The sequence below is a fragment of the Leuciscus leuciscus genome, assembly GCF_965113295.1.
Source record: "Leuciscus leuciscus genome assembly, chromosome: 10".
In the NCBI taxonomy this organism is placed as follows: domain Eukaryota; kingdom Metazoa; phylum Chordata; class Actinopteri; order Cypriniformes; family Leuciscidae; genus Leuciscus; species Leuciscus leuciscus.
In genome coordinates, this window is record NC_138734.1 from 31,884,071 (window position 1) to 31,900,675 (window position 16,605).

Here is a 16,605-nt window from a genome sequence, read left to right on the forward strand (position 1 = left end):
AAGTTGGTATTTTTGGTTGACCACCTTTTTGGCTAGCTTTTTTTAGCTAGCTGGTTAAGCTAGCTAAAAAGCGTGATGAGGAAAGCAGCACACTATCATCACCATGATCATCACCAACATTGTAAAAAAAAAGAAAAAGAAAAAAAACTGCATATCCTGGTAAACAGCTTTGCTAGCAAGTTCTCTTACCGGAATGGTCCCCATGGAGCACAGTATGTCTTCAAGTGTACCGTGGGGAACAATCATGATTTGCTTTTTGCAACCGTCTCACCACTTCATTATGTCCTTATGATAGTGTTGTTGTGCTTATTCTGTGATTATACTCAGCTAACTGTTACAGGGAATGTTCTCAGAACTTTCGCTAGCATTGTGGTAAGGATGAGGTTCTCTCAAATTTATGAACAAACGTCCTGTAATTAATAAAATATTTGTTCAAAGTTATTTAGTCTTTAATTATGTTTTCATTTATGTATTTACAGTTTTTTTGGATTGCTTAAGCACGATTTTCAAAACAGGGCCCGTGTTTTCAAAACACTACACACAGTTAGCACAACCACACACCCAATTAGCAAAACACAACAGATCCTTTGCATAATTAAACACTCTTGTAAAAACTATACACTTCTGTTTAAAAACCACACTTTGTTACCATATGAAACACACACGTTTCACATTACTATACTCTGTTCGCACGAGTTACACTCTGCTGTGATAAACCTAAAACACTTTTAGCACTTCTACTTCCCTATGATTAGATACACAAAAGAAATTTATTTGAAATATATTTTCAGAGTATATTTTGGAATATATGCAAATATTTGAAATTGGCCCAATAAATATATTTCACACTTAACATCATATATTTTTGTTATATTTCAGAATATATTTCAATGTATTTGGAATATATGCCACATATATTTTTGACACTTTTGGGGACCCATACAGAAAAAAATACTTTGAAAAATATTCTGAAATATAACAAAAAATATATGATGTTACAGTAAGTGTGAAATATATTTATTGGGCCAATTTCAAATATTTGCATATATTCCAAAATATACTCTGAAAATATATTTTAAATATATTTCTTTTGTGTATGGGTACAATCAACAAAGTACAAATATAATGTAAATTCACCAAACACTACACAAGACCAATGTTGCAGACTGAAGAAACTCATTTATTTCTCAACACGCCCAAAATGTTGACCTGGAGATTCATAATACTGTAACAAAATGTCACTTTACGTATTGTACTGTAAGTTTACTGTAAAAAGTAAACTAGACATTGTCTCTTCGCCTAGCTGGATCTGGCCAGAGAATTTCATCAACATCGCAGGCAATGTTGTCATTAGCAAGACACCTTGGAAAGAAACGTCTTGAATGACTGCTGCTTTTTATAGTGCTTATACACCTGATTGGTGTGTCTACAATTAAGCAAACAAGTGTTTGCACACCTGAAGACTGTGTTGAACCAATTGGTTGGACGGTGCGGTAATTTGACAGTCAGTGCTTTGGTATTGCAAGGAAGTGACTTCATGATAGATTTTTGTGTGTAATGTATGTTAAGTGTGCTTAGTGTTTTGCAAATCACTGTGTGTAGAGTTTTGCAACAAGTGTGAGGTTGACAATGTGCTTATAGTTGTGCAAATATGGGCTGATGTTTTGCTTCTTGAGTGTAAGGTTTTGCTAATAGTGTACTACTTTTAATTTTAGTGTGTAAGCAATCCAAAAAAACTGTAAGCATCATTTATAGGCTACATCGTTCATGTAACGTTTTTACCTGAAACGTTAGTTGGATGTTAAAAACCGCCAAACGGGTTTTAAATGTTATTAGCCTACTGGTTCAGAGAACATTCAAAAGTAACTTTTTCCATTATGTTTGCAAAATGATAAAATGGAATGTTCGCATAACCAGAAACATTTTTAAAAGTCAAAACTGGACGTTTTGAACATTCATAAATAACGTTTTTATACCTTAATGGGAACGTTAGCAAAAATTTTCATAGAAATATTTTGTTGGCCGTTTGTCTTCCACAGCTGATTCAGTGGAGGATGCAGAAAAATGGCTGACAGGACTGGAGTTACTCAGACAGGAGACACTGGTGGCTCACACACCAGAGATTATAGAGAGGTACACACACACACACACACACACACACACACACACACACACACACACACACACACACACACACACACACACACACACACACACACACACACACACACACACACACACACACACACACACACACACACACACACACACACACACACACACACACACACACACACACACACACACACACACACACACACACACACACACACACACACACACACACACACACACACACACACACACACTTACAGAGAGTATACCTTGTGTATCATGAACCGTAACCCAAATCATTATGTTTGTTTCATTCTCTGTTTTCCCTCTTACTGTAGTTGGCTGAGGAAGCAGATGTACTTGGTTGATCAGACAAAGAAAAATAGGTTATCTTTCTCTTTCACCTGCTTATCCAGGTTCATTGCAGCTTATCACCCAGTCTCACTGTAGTCATCTGTTTCTTTTTCTCACAGCATCACCCTGAAAGAGCTCAAGTCTCTTTTGCCACAAATGAACTTCATTGTGCCAGGTGGACGTTTTCTGGAGGAAAGATTTGTGGTACAAATAATACTGAAAGCATATCACTGAATTCTACATTTTACGTTAATGCATTCGGCAGCAACTCAAGATGTACTCCCTAAAAGAGTAGATTTAATTTTTTGCTTAAAACACATTTAACATTTATTGTAAGTCTGAATGTTGCATTTTCAGGAGGTGGGCGCAAAAGATTATGTCCTGGATTTTCAGCAGTTTAACAAATTCTACAATCTTTTAGTATTTGAAAACCAGAAGATGGTGAGTGCGCAATTACGTTTTTGTTGTTGTACTTTTTATTAAATTCTTATTTGAGTATCAGTTCCATTGTATATGAATGTTATTTGTATTATTGAATAGAACATTTACTTGTTTTAAACATGATATAAATATTTAAGGAATTGTAAAACATCAAGGCTAATTTATATTATTATTATTTTAATCATTTATTAGTTGCTAGAAGAGTTTGAAAGGGGGCCTGCCGCTTTCACAATGAGGTAAGTGGTTCAGTTTGGTGCTTTAAATGGGCCATATCATGAGATTTTAAATAAGTTTTAAAGAGTTTAAATAAACAAGTTAATTGTACCATGATGAGAGCCATATTTACTTTTTCTATGTATTTCTCTGCAGTAATACTGATGGGCCTGAATCTTCTGTACTTCCCCTCTATGATTTTCAAAACTTTCTTTTAAATAAACAGAAGGTAAGACTAATGTATATTATCTTTTATCCAGCTAGCCTACTGTGCAAAATGTTTGGGTCTGTAAGATTTTTTTAATGTATTTGAATTAAGTCACTTATGCTCACCAAGGCTGTATTTATTTGATATTGTGAATACTGTGAAATATTACATATTATAATTTAAAATAACAGTTTTCTATTTTTATATATTTTAAAATGTATTTTATTCCTTTGATTACAAAGCTGTCTCCAGTCTTCAGTGTCTCATGATCCTTCAGAAATCCTATTGATTTGGTGCTCAAGAAACATGTTGAAAATTAATATTTCATTAAAAATGAGCTCTACCTTTTTTTTTTCTGTCTGTAGGAGGACTGGGCCAAAGATTTTAATAAGGTACAAGAGATGATGACCATCTTCATTGATGACACCATGAGGAAGTCCAATAACCCAAATATTACTGCTGGAGAGGTACAGGCTACATAGATCTGTTTAGTTTGACTTCCTCACACCAAATAAATCTTTTTCTGCACCTAAACAAATCAATGCAATTTCTCTCTTGTCTTTCTAGTTCCTCAGTTTTCTCTTCTCCAAAGAAAACTCAATTTGGGATCAGAAGTTCTCAGAGATTTGCCCACTCGACATGAACAATCCTCTGTCTCACTACTGGATCAACTCTTCTCACAACACGTCAGTGCTGCTGTTCTTCATGCTCATGACACACATGCAGCTCCTCCTCGTCATGATGAACTTCCTGTGTTACTTCATGTGTTTTGCTTTTTTCACAGATATTTGACTGGAGATCAACTGCGCAGTGAGTCCTCAACAGAAGCTTATGTGCGCAGCCTGAGGCTCGGCTGCCGCTGTATTGAGTGTCAGTGTTTTTCTCAGACATTTTCTACTAAACTTTATATTTTTATTCCAGTTTTGCTTCATATGCATGTATGGATCAATGTTGAATAATTATATTTTAGTGGTACCAAGATTTTTAGTTATTTGGAAACTTTAATATTGTATGGTTATAATCAGTGTTGAGGAAAGTTACTTTTAAAAGTAATGTATTACAATATTACATTACTCCCCAAAAATAAACTAATTACGTTACTTATTTACTATTTATAGAAAGTAATGCGTCACGTTACTTTTGTGTTACTTTTACTCACCTGGCTGAGGCTCGTTCTCTTCCAATCCTTGCAGTTGTTTTTTAAGTGTTTAACGCAGTAAACAAAGCCTATATTACATACATTTACATTTTCTTTTAAAAACACATTTAGAATATTATTATTTTCTGACCACTTGGAATTTTTCCTGACCCCTAGAGCTATGTGTACCATACTAATGATCTCTTAACATTAAAGGGATATTTCACCCACAATCTCACCCTTATGTTGTTCCAAACCTGTATAAGTTTCTTTCTTCCGTTGAACACAAAAGATGATATTCTAAAGAATGTTGGTAATCAAACAGTTGACGGTAGCCATTGACTTCCATAGTATTTTTTCCTACTATGGAAGTCAATGGCTACCGTCAACTGTTTGATTACGTTATACATGTTACTTGTAATGCGTTACCCCCAAAACAGGTTATAATTAATATTGTTTTATATCAGGCTCTATGTTATGTTTTTTGTGTGTGTTTAATGCAGTGGACTGTTGGAATGGTCCAAATGAACCTATCATCTTCCATGGTCGGACCATGACCTCCAAAATCAAATTTAAAGATGCGGTGGAGGCCATCAATGCTCATGCTTTCATAACATCTGAGTTAGTCATCAACAACAACAAAACACATTCAATGACATTATCACTGTGCATTGTAAATGTAACATTCAACACACTCTTATTTTAATTCCTTTTGGCAGGTATCCTGTGGTGCTGTCCATAGAAGAACACTGTAATATCAAGCAACAGAAAATGATGGCTCAGATGTTAAGAGATGTTTTCCAGGACAAGCTCCTGACCGAGCCACTGGATCCAGAAGCAGAACATCTACCCTCACCAAACCAGCTGAAGGGCAAGATCATCATCAAGGTAGAAAAAACCTTCAGATTTGTCCGTTCATGTGGTTGAACCAACTTTATTAAAAGGACAAACTGCTTCAGTTTCCAGTGTAACATGATTCAGTGACTGAGAATATCATTTTTTTAGTTTCATCATTGTCACAGTGCATGATTATCTATTTATTCTCTCCAACAGCACCAAAAAATAAAAGAGAGCGATCGCACTGATAAGGTATCCACAAAACACGACACCCTCCTCAAATAGAGCTCAAAATGAAAGCAGCTGCTAATCTCATTCATGTAAAAACCAACCTAATGTTTAAACTACACCCAGCTCTGATTTGTTTTTCAAAGCTAATATTCAGTAGATGAACTTGCAAACTTAATTAAATAATCCTAGTCACCTTGGTGATTTACAGTATTTTTGTGTATACACTGATGCACATTGTTGTTGTATGTGGGTGTGACAGAAAATGGAAAGATCAAACTGATTACACATTAGAATGGATCTCATTTAATGTCTGTCCTCTTTCCAGCATATATCTAACTGAATAAATGCACATTTATGCGCATGAGTTTTTATTGCATTCGTTTTTTAACATACAGTATGTCATATGTAATTTTATTTGCTCTGAACAGCTGGAGGAAGAAAAGGGAAATGCGGCTGTGAAAAGAAAATTAGACAGCTTCAAGAAAATTGGAAACGCATACAGAGAGAAGGTGCACATGTTTTAAACTTCTTTATTTGTAGTTTCCGTTAAACAATTTAAAAAATAAGTGTCAAAAGAACTGAATGAGGTTTTACGGGGCAGTTTTTCATATTTTCACATTTCAACGCAGATAAGAAAGGCTAAAAACAGTGTAGTGGAGAAGGAAGGTGAGCTTTGCATCTGGGATTCAATAGACAAGGTGTTTTCAATTAATTTAAATGTAATCTGCTTTTTTTTGCTGTCCCTTATTCATAGTCAGATAATTCATAATATATATATTTTTTTTTTCTAATGTAGAGGTTTTACAAGCATGACTGTGTGATCTTGGATAATAAGCTGTACTATTCAGAAGAGAAGTGGGAGGAAGACAGTACTAAGGTATGGGAAGAAGATTACAATCATTGTCTTTGTAAAAACCAGTCAGTTCAACTCCTGTTAAAAAACAAGCCACTTTGAGAAATTGTTCACTCATGAACTCTTTTTTTGTTGTTGTTGGAAACATTCAGGACGGTTCAGACCTGTTCCAGTCAGCGACCTGGTTTCATGGACGGCTGGCCGGGGGCAGAACAACCGCTGAAAAACTCCTGCGTGATTTCTGTAAAGGGAAGGATGGAAAAGATGGAACGTTTCTGGTGCGAGAGAGTGACACATTCATCAGAACCTACAGTATCTCCCTCTGGTACTCTGCACATCCTTTCATTACTCTTATGCTTTTTTTTTTTTTTTTTTTTTAAGGTTTAAAGCTGGGTCCTAATTGAATTTCCTGCCACACCTGTGCCACAAAATTTACTGCATATAATACAGAATCTTACATTATGTGGTCCAACAAAGGCATTTTTAAGTTTTTATATATATATATATATATATATATATATATATATATATATATATATATATATATATATATATATATATATATACACACATACAGTGGGGAATATATATATATATAATTTTTATTTATTTATATATACATTTTTTTTTAATTATAGACTGCCATAAAAATGATAGACCCTTCATTTCTTTGTAAGTGGGCAAACTTACAAAATCAGCAGGGGATCAAACAATTATTTTCCCCACTGGATACTGTTCAAATGTTCCTTAGACTGATAATTTTCACAAAGAGAAATAATGCAAATAGAAAATGTTGAAATAATAATATACTGTATGCTCTCTATAGGACGAGTGGGAGAATTCAGCACTACAGAATCTTCTGGTCCTCAGAAAATGGTCACACGTCTTTCTTCTTGACAAACAAGCAGTGTTTTCCAAGTTTGTGTGCCTTGATCGAGCATTATAGACAAAATCTGATTAAGTATGATGGATTCAATTTGCGTCTTACGAGATTCCTACCTCGGCTCAATTATGTGTCTCACCACCAAATGGGGTAAAAAGAAAACATGAATTTCAAATTAGATCTTTAAGCACTTATTCATACACACAAATTTCAATGACATAACCTTTTTTTGTCACGGAAACTAGAAACAATCGGAGATGTTTGTGTTGTCGTCTTTAGGTGGTTTTACAGTAACCTGAGTCGAGCCGAAGCAGAAGACTATCTTCTGAGGATCCCTGGAGATGGAGCCTTCCTCATCAGACAGAGAGAAGAGCCTGACACCTTTGCACTTTCAATCAGGTTCCTTAGATGTTTTCCTTTTTATTTCCTTACTATCCTCATAGACACTTACTTTTTTTCTCTGTATGTATTCTAATTTGTTTATTTGTTACTCAGAGTTGAAGGGGATATCAAGCACTATCTGATATGCAAACACAACAGCAAGTATGTGCTGGCAGACATCTACGAGTTTTTTAGCCTTGAAGACATGGTCAGGTGTTTCCGTGAGCATATTTTTCATGACAAGATAAAACTACGCTACCCTGTAACACCACAATTAGTGGAGCGCTTCTATATGGTGAGAGAAGAGCCACAGAGCCACTTCATATTTCTATAGGAGATACAACAATTGTGACCATATACAAACTGTAACTTTTTCCTTTGCAGGATGATCTCTCAACATATGATAGTGAGCTGTACAGTGAGGTATGTCTGGCCCTAAAAAGTATTTGGAAACTTTTAGGGTATCTTAAAATGTAGGATAGTATAACCTTATACTTAGTTTCATATATATATATATATATATATATATATATATATATATATATATATGGCAGCTGACCATACATACTAAAATAATTAAGTAATTGATATTGAGTATATTAAATTATTTTAATTAATTATTTTTAATATTATATATTTATTATATTTCTAAAAGAATTATATAATATAAAATAAAATTAATTAAAATAATTGATTATACTGAATATATTTAATATTATACTGTAATATTTAATATTATATATATATATATATATATATATATATATTTTTTTTATATATATATTTATATTTAAATAGTACAAACATGTTTGGAAACATTACTTTTTTAAAAAAATGTTTTTGAAAGAAGACTCTTATGCTAACCAAGGCTACATTTACTGCATCAAAAATACATTAAAATCATCAATATTGTGAAATAAGATTACAATTTTAACTTATTTTCTATTTTTTTATTACTTATTAACCATTTTAATATCATTACACCAGTCCTCAGTGTCACATAATCCGTCACGTACTGCTCTGAGACAAGGTTGAGGATCCAAATGCAGTTTTATTGAAAGGGTAATCGTAGTCGAAAACAGGGAAGAGGTCAGAGCACAGTAAATCAGTCCAATCAAACAAACAAATCCAGAGGGTAAGACAGGAACGGGAAAGCCAGGACACAGGCAGATATAAAAAACCAGGAACATGGAAAACAGTGGAGTGTAAACAACTAACAATCAATCAAACACCATAGAAACAAACAGTCAGGGGGCGGAGAAAGACAGAACTGAACTAATCAGACAGAGACAAAGACAGAAATCAAAACAGACTGACAATATGACAAAACTCCTTCAGAAATCATTCCAAAATGCTGCTTACCTACTCAAGAAACATTTATTTTTATTACTATTATTATTATTATTTTTTACTGCTAAACATTTTTGTGGAACCAATGATACCATTCAAACATTGGGGAAAGATTAAAAAAGAGAGAAATGAATACTTTAGTCATCAAAGATGCATTACATTGATCAAAAGTGACAGTGAAGATGTTTAATATTACAGAAGATTTCTATTTAGTAAATGCTTTAATAAATGTAATAAATACATTTAATAAATGCAAATGAGTGCTGTTGATTGAACTTTCTATTAATCAAAAAAGCCTGAAAAAGTATCAACATTTCCAGAAAAATTAAGCAGTACAACTGTTTTCAACACTGATAATAATAAAAATAAGAAATGCTTTTTGAGCACCAAATCAGAATATTATAATGATTTCTGAAGGATCATGTGACACTGAATTCAGCTTTGCATCACAGGAATAAATTACATTTAAAATATATATTCAAATAGAAAACAGTTATTTTAATTTGTAATAATATTTCGCAATATTTTACTGTATTTTTGAGAAAATAAATGCAGCATTGGGGAGCAAAAGAGACTTATTTCAAAAACAAATATATATTTTTAATGTTTTCAAACTTTTCACAGTTAAATGTAAAATGTATGTATGTAAATGTATTATTAACATATTATTGAGTAAAATATTATTATTTGAGAAACTTTACATACATAATCATTTATTTAAATCAATTATTTTTAATATTATTAGGCATCTGACATGCATTTACTAAAAATAATTGATTAAAAGTCATTGCATCTATTTAATGTGAATTTATATTAAGTAACATTATATACTTGTATACTTATATACTTGTATAAAATATATTTATTTACAAAGTATTCAAATACAAATGTATGTACTGTATATACATATTTGTATATTTGAATTGAGCTCAGTGATTGTTTCAGATCGCCGAAGACAATCCCTTAGGTGTCCAATGTAAAGGTGTGGTGGACATCTTGAAGTGTAATGTTGGTAAGAGTTTCTTTGTCACCTGTGTGAATTGATTGTACACACACACTTTGCTTAGTTGTGACTTACATAAAAAAACTCAACAATTCTCATCAGATACTGTAAAAAAAATTTTTTTTCATTAATCAATGTTCTATGAAAAAAGCCCCATATGGTTAACAAAATATAAATTAAGACTCTTTCTTGTTGATTTTAATGGGTTCTCCTCAGCTCGCAAAACCAAATATACCAGACACCTCGTGGTGACTCTAATGGACAAGGAGAATTTGAGGCAAACCGAGTTCACGTGTGAGATCTTGGAGGAGGTGGACGAATGGTACCAGGTGATTCTCAACATCATCCAAAGAGAGCAGTGTTTGGAGAAAGCGGTTCGTATATCTGTCTTTCACAAGAGATGCCACACAAACTCACATTCATGTTCTGTTATTGTGCTTGATTATGAGTGTACTGTATTTTTCTGCATATATTTATATTGTTTTGATGACTGATGAGTCCTGTGAATAATAGAATATCTGTGCTGACAATATCTTCCTTCTCAAAATAGAGAATATCAGAAGTGGAGTCCAAAACCAACATAGCTATTGAGATGTCAGACATTGTGGTGTACTGTCAATCTATCAAAAAGAGTCCATTTGGTATGTAATTTCCAGAACATTGCATGAGAGAAACATGAAAAAATCTGAAACAAACTACAATGAAAAGCATCTGTACTGTATCAAACACATCAACATTAAGCAAAACAATTTCAAGGCCACATTTAAAACATTCCAGAAATGTTTTGAGGTGAGTGAACCGGACATTTCATTTCATTTATTATTCCATTCTGCACTTTTATGACCTCTCAGAAAAATACAATTACAAAGAGGTTCGCTCCGTCAAGGATAACATGATTCCAAAAGAGGGGAATGAAAGTGGCGTGGAGAAATCAGACATCATTCTGGAGTATAACCGCACAGCTCTCACCCGTGTGTATCCCTCCGGAACACGAGTTGATTCTTCCAACTTTGACCCTTGTCCTTCATGGAAATTAGGCTGCCAAATGGTGGCTCTCAACTTCCAAACTGCTGGTACGTGAAAGAAGAGAGAGAGAGAAAGAAAAAAGTTATGCTTACCAAGGCTGCATTTATTTGACCAAAAAAAAAACAGTAAAAACTGTAATATTGTGAAATATTATTACTATTTACAATAACTTTTTAAATAATTTTAAAATGTCATTAATTCCTGTGATGGCAAAGCTGATTTTTAAGTAGCCATTTCTCCAGTCCTCAGTGTCACATGATTCTTCAGAAATTATTCTAATATGTTGATTTGTTGGTGAAAAAAACGTTCTTATTATTATCAATGTTGAAAACAGTTGTGCTGCTTAATATTTGATAATAATACATGATATATTTGCAGGATTCTTTGATGAATAGAAAGGTCAAAAGCACATTGTTTATTTAAAATATATTTTTTGGAACATTCTAAATGTCTTTGCTGTCACGTTTGATAAATTATTGTGTTCTTGCAGAATTAAATGTATAAATTTATTTAAAAAAATGATATATATACTATATAATTTATATATATATAAAAAATGATGTGTGTGTATATAACTTGAATGTGTTGTGGCTTGTCTCATCCGCTTCCAGTTATTTTAGCTGTACAAAAACAGTCCCTTATGCTGCTTGATATTGCAAACGGCTACAAATTTTTTTAAACATCTACAGCATTTTGTTGTTTCTTCCAGTTATTTACCGATAGCAGCAAAAGAATCGGAAGTCTCCTCATACTCACAGAAATAGGTTACTTCTGCTTTGAAAAAAAAGATGGATACAATGAAAGTGAATGGGTATAGAAGCCCTCGATCTCCAAAAAAGCAAAAACAATGAAAGTAACAAAAGTAACTCAACTGAATCATGCAGTTTCCAATGTTCATACATTGATGTGGGAGTAACAAACGTCGGTACTCCAGGGGGCGATAGAGGGCTATGTTAACAATTCTGTTTGGGAAAGAATGAAAGGCATAGTTCACTCAAAAATGAAAACTGTGTCATCATTTACTCACCGTCATGTTGTTCCAAACCTGCATGATTTTATTTCTTCCATTGAACACAGAAGAAGATTTTTTTTAAATGTTGGTTACCAGTTTTTCCCACTATGGAAGTCAATGGCTATCCTCAACTATCTGGTTACTTTGTGTTCAACAGAAGAAAGAAACTCATACAGGTTTGGAACAACATGAGGGCAAGTAAATGATGCCAGTTTAAATTTTTGGGTGAACTATCCCTTAACCACATGTGCTATTATTACTCATTATTCAGCTAGCCATAAACGTCTTGACTTTCCTGTAAGATTCATGTGAAGTTATCCACCATGACTGTACTTGACCTTAGAAGAAGAGTTTACACTAATGTCTGCTCTATGATTGTTAAACTTCAGAACCGGTCTCTATAAATGTGTCTAATAAATCTTAATGGCGTCTCTCTTCAGATAAGTTCATGCAGCTGAACAGTGCTCTCTTCAGTCTGAATGGAGGCACAGGTTACGTGCTTAAACCAGAGTGGATTCGAAATCCAACCAAGAAGAAGCCTCCTAAACAAAACATCCGAATCAGAGTAAATAACCATGTTGATTCAGTTTGAAGTTTTATCGAGTTCTAGAATGATGGCTGATGATACCATGCAATTTTAAAGGACTAGTTCCAACAAAAATGAAAATTCTGTCATCAGTTACTCACCCTCGTGTTCTTCCTAACCCAGACTTTTGTTCATCTTCAGTCATATCTTTATTTGTGTTTTAATGATGAGCGAAAGTCTTCTGGGTTTGGAACGACATTAGGGCGAGTAATTATTGACAGAATTTTCATTTTTGGTTGAATGATCCCTTTAAAGGAATAGGAATGACATCATCATTTGCTAACTTTTATGTCTTTCCAAAATGTTCTAAATGTAATTTTCTTTGGTTCCCTTCAGGTGCTAGCAGCCAGGCATCTGCCCAATCCAGATCACATCATCAGTCCTTTTGTGCAGGTTGAGCTGTGGCCGTACACTGGAAGTCAAGCAGATGACTACAGTTTCAAGACTACTATATTAAGTAAGGAAGTGGAAAAGAGAGTTCTTGAGAGAAAAAGTTGTTTTAGATTACAGTAGTGTTGTTGAATATTGGTACTGTACCTTTACAGAGGATAATGGACTGAATCCAGTGTGGCTGGGCCCAATGAATCCACCAAAATGCTTTCAAGTAGATGAGCCGGACCTGGCCTTCCTGCGCTTTGTGGTTTTTGAGGAGGACACTTTTTCTGATGCAAAGTTTCTTGCACATGCCACTTTTCCTTTCAGAGGTATTCGCTCAGGTAAATCCACCCAATGGATTAGAGCCACCAGTATGTCTTGTAAATATTTCATTCTTTTAGTGAACTGACTATAGATATATAATTCAAGCATTTTGAGCATTTATCTTCCAGACTTCTAAGGGGCCGTTTACACTACACTGTTTTCAATTAAATACTGAAAACTTTTTATGCCTTTTTGGCCGTTCATTTACACGGCAACAGCGTTTTCGGAAACAATTTTTGAAAATGGTGATGTCAAGCGCATGCATATTATGGGTTCAGTGGGTTTCATGTGTTCATTAGGAGCATTGATTTTATTACCTTTCTTTCATAATATTGAGCCTCTTTATTTACAGTCTCCAAAGGTCTCTGAGCTGTTGCATTTCACTTCTGCTATTTTTGTCTTTTTATTAGGGTATCGGTCTGTCCCACTGAAGAACAGGTTTAATGAAAACCTAGAGCTTGCATCTCTTCTGGTGGATGTACAACAGTTTGAGGTGAGAAACACACACAAACTGATTTCTCTCTCTTAGGGCCTCATTTATAAAACGTGCACAGATTTGATCTTAGGGTGTGCGTACGCTTAAATCCACGCCAACGTTCATATTTATAAAAACGGTCTTTGACGTCACGCCAGAGTCCAAGCAGACGTAGGCTACACACTTTTCCTTGTGGCAGTGTCGGTGTACTGCAGGTATTTGAAAATCGAAGCAATTCTTGCCGCTCTCAAGTAAAGGATTTGGATGTTGACTGGTGCTTTCATATGTTAATGAGTTTTGCATGTAATGTATGTGAACAGTGATGTTTGCAGCACCAAAAAGACAGATACAGCTTCTGAAGACTTCGAAAGAAGTTACTCGACTCATTTTACCATCATTTATATAACACCTTGAATATATTTAATGCACTAATGTAGGGTGACTGGGCAGACCATGTGAGCAGTCATGTTAATGTATTCAGGAGGATTATGTTAGAATAAGCTGTATTACTAGCACCTTGGATTTAATAAATACATTTTAAGATTAATGAACATTAAAGGGATAGTTTACCCAAAAATTTTAATATTGCCATTTACTCACCCTCATGTCGTTTCAAACCTGAACGAAAGTCTTGCAGGTTTAGAACGACATGAGGATGAGTAAATGACAACATTTTCATTTTGGGGTAAACTAACCCTTTTTAACCTTAAGACTGCTGATATAAAAGCAGTAACACCAGTCCAACCTACAATTTTACCACTTCCTCGTTCCAGTCAGTAATTAAAAATCTGTTTTGTCAACAGGTGTAAGGTAAATAGCAAGTCTTTACCACCAGGAAGTAGCCGACCAGTCAATGTAAATATGGACTTGACTGTCACTATGGACTTCATTGGAGAAATACATTTAACTGCTGTGATAAGATCTAAATAAACTGTATATCTATTTGTATTACATAAAATTTTTTCACATTTGTTCACGTGCTCATGTTTTCTGGTTCATAATGATACAGGATAACAGAATTTCCTTTTCTCCCTAATGCATCCTTACATCTCAAAATAACATCACGGTAAAAAACGGGTACATATGTTGGGAATATAAAACCCCCATTTTTTTCAGACAAATGGCTAAACTAGTGAATGTAAAGGTAAAATGCATCAATAAAAAAAGCTTTGAAAGCTTTCTATTTGAAACATATTCACAGACAGTTTATTTTGATTGAAACTGGTTCACATATTAGGCTTATTTTCCTGTTGAAGGTTGTGTGTTCTCATTACAACAGCCACAGAGCAGCAGCAGCAACCCAGCTGTAGATAGAAGCAGAAAACACAGAAGAAATAAGGGCAGCAGTTCTATCTGCAAAAAACTCCAGGAGTCATGGATAATGTAGTTCATTCTGTATGTACACGCCTGTGCTGCAGGGGCCGCGAGGACCCCAGCCACATCATATTAAGACTCAGTCTCAATTCAACATTACAAAAAGCGCTTTTCAAAGAAAAGAAGAAAAATAAAAGCTGAAATTAATGAGACATTATATGTTGATAAGGAGACATTGGAAACACAGATAGCACAGTGAGCTCCACAGGATATTACAAATTAATCAGGAAACAGTTGACCGAAGTATAAACTGGATTTCCACCCCAATAGATTAGCCATCAGTTCAAAGAGATGGCTTCTTTTTGAACAAAATGAAGGCTGGGGGAAACCCAGCCCCCCTAATCCTTCCCCGCACAGAGAAAAATGGTCCACTGTTAGGACTGAAGACCATTACAAAGTGTCAGTCACATTACCACGGCTTGAGTTTCAGCAGTGCACAGAATGGCACAGTTTGTAGCCACTCACGAACGCACCTTATTAACACACATTCCCAATATAATCCATCGGTTTACTCCATGCACGTAAACTCTGTCCATCTATCACTTTTAGAAACACGTATTGATCCATATGGTAAGTGGTTGAAGGGGGCTAGTGCTTTTACCCTTTATATTTAAATCCGTATGATCAAATTGCAACATGCAAAAAGAGAATTAAACATACAAAAGAAACAAAACAGGCAACAAAAATGGATTAAACATATCATACAGTCTAATAAAAAAAAAAAAGACCTGAACGCAATGACAGTACACTTGGCCTGGGGGCGGGAAGGGGAACAAAATTAGGTGACCATATGCACGCACGCATCTCAAAAAGTGAAGGCAACAAAGAGTCTCCCAAAAACACGAGAGAAAGAGAAATGGGAAATTATATACACTCATATGTACATTATACAGTATGCAAGATGGCAGGTGCCCAGTACTGAACGCCCCCCTCTGGACGGCATCTACATCTGTGTGAAATCGAATGCGCACACACCAAGCAGGACCTACAAAAAACGCTACTTTCAAGACCAGCCACATGGACGGGGCAGCGACTCTATCTAGATATAGTTTAAAGTGGGAGTGGAGACAGACACGCCTTTGTAAACATGAAAAACTCGAGTTAGGACGGCAAATTGATTGTTTTATTTCTGACCGTCTTCATGAGATTTTTTTTTTTACTACAAGATCTGTCTCATTTCTCTACAAGTCAAGATATTGTATGTAACTTATTACAGTGGTCATAAACTATACGTTCGCAGAGACGTTAATCAAAACAAAGCGAGAAAATGAAATATAAAAAGGTTAAACTGCATAACATCGCACAAATCTTGGCTCGATTTGATATAAATATGAGGAACATTGTCAACCGTTGTGGCAGGACACTCTTTGTGGACTCCTATTGACCACTAGAGGCAAAGTTTACAGAGAATAATAAAGCCTATTAA

General features: G+C 34.6%; 1 protein-coding gene across 5 annotated transcripts in view; it reads left to right on the forward strand.

Moving 5' to 3' along the window:
- LOC309507618 (1-phosphatidylinositol 4,5-bisphosphate phosphodiesterase gamma-2) overlaps positions 1-16,605 on the forward strand; it is a 210,805-nt gene that overhangs the window by 2,225 nt on the left and 191,975 nt on the right. For 3 of the 5 annotated variants that reach the window (XM_082181920.1, XM_082181922.1, XM_082181919.1), the window contains 29 exons: positions 2,040-2,133; positions 2,454-2,501; positions 2,589-2,673; positions 2,827-2,910; positions 3,103-3,146; positions 3,280-3,352; positions 3,697-3,798; positions 3,899-4,017; positions 4,116-4,201; positions 4,973-5,090; positions 5,189-5,357; positions 5,523-5,558; positions 5,966-6,054; positions 6,172-6,235; positions 6,334-6,414; positions 6,543-6,715; positions 7,217-7,423; positions 7,553-7,672; positions 7,769-7,949; positions 8,039-8,077; positions 9,950-10,016; positions 10,224-10,381; positions 10,558-10,648; positions 10,859-11,080; positions 12,486-12,610; positions 12,968-13,088; positions 13,177-13,347; positions 13,741-13,823; positions 14,609-14,724. In XM_082181920.1, coding sequence (XP_082038046.1) covers positions 2,040-2,133; positions 2,454-2,501; positions 2,589-2,673; positions 2,827-2,910; positions 3,103-3,146; positions 3,280-3,352; positions 3,697-3,798; positions 3,899-4,017; positions 4,116-4,201; positions 4,973-5,090; positions 5,189-5,357; positions 5,523-5,558; positions 5,966-6,054; positions 6,172-6,235; positions 6,334-6,414; positions 6,543-6,715; positions 7,217-7,423; positions 7,553-7,672; positions 7,769-7,949; positions 8,039-8,077; positions 9,950-10,016; positions 10,224-10,381; positions 10,558-10,648; positions 10,859-11,080; positions 12,486-12,610; positions 12,968-13,088; positions 13,177-13,347; positions 13,741-13,823; positions 14,609-14,614 — 3,056 coding nt within the window. In that variant the 3' untranslated portion in view covers positions 14,615-14,724. Of the gene's footprint in view, positions 1-2,039; positions 2,134-2,453; positions 2,502-2,588; positions 2,674-2,826; positions 2,911-3,102; positions 3,147-3,279; positions 3,353-3,696; positions 3,799-3,898; positions 4,018-4,115; positions 4,202-4,972; positions 5,091-5,188; positions 5,358-5,522; positions 5,559-5,965; positions 6,055-6,166; positions 6,236-6,333; positions 6,415-6,542; positions 6,716-7,216; positions 7,424-7,552; positions 7,673-7,768; positions 7,950-8,038; positions 8,078-9,949; positions 10,017-10,223; positions 10,382-10,557; positions 10,649-10,858; positions 11,081-12,485; positions 12,611-12,967; positions 13,089-13,176; positions 13,348-13,740; positions 13,824-14,608; positions 14,780-16,605 lie in introns of those variants that run through there. The other 2 variants (XM_082181923.1, XM_082181921.1) reach the window with 2 other exon arrangements.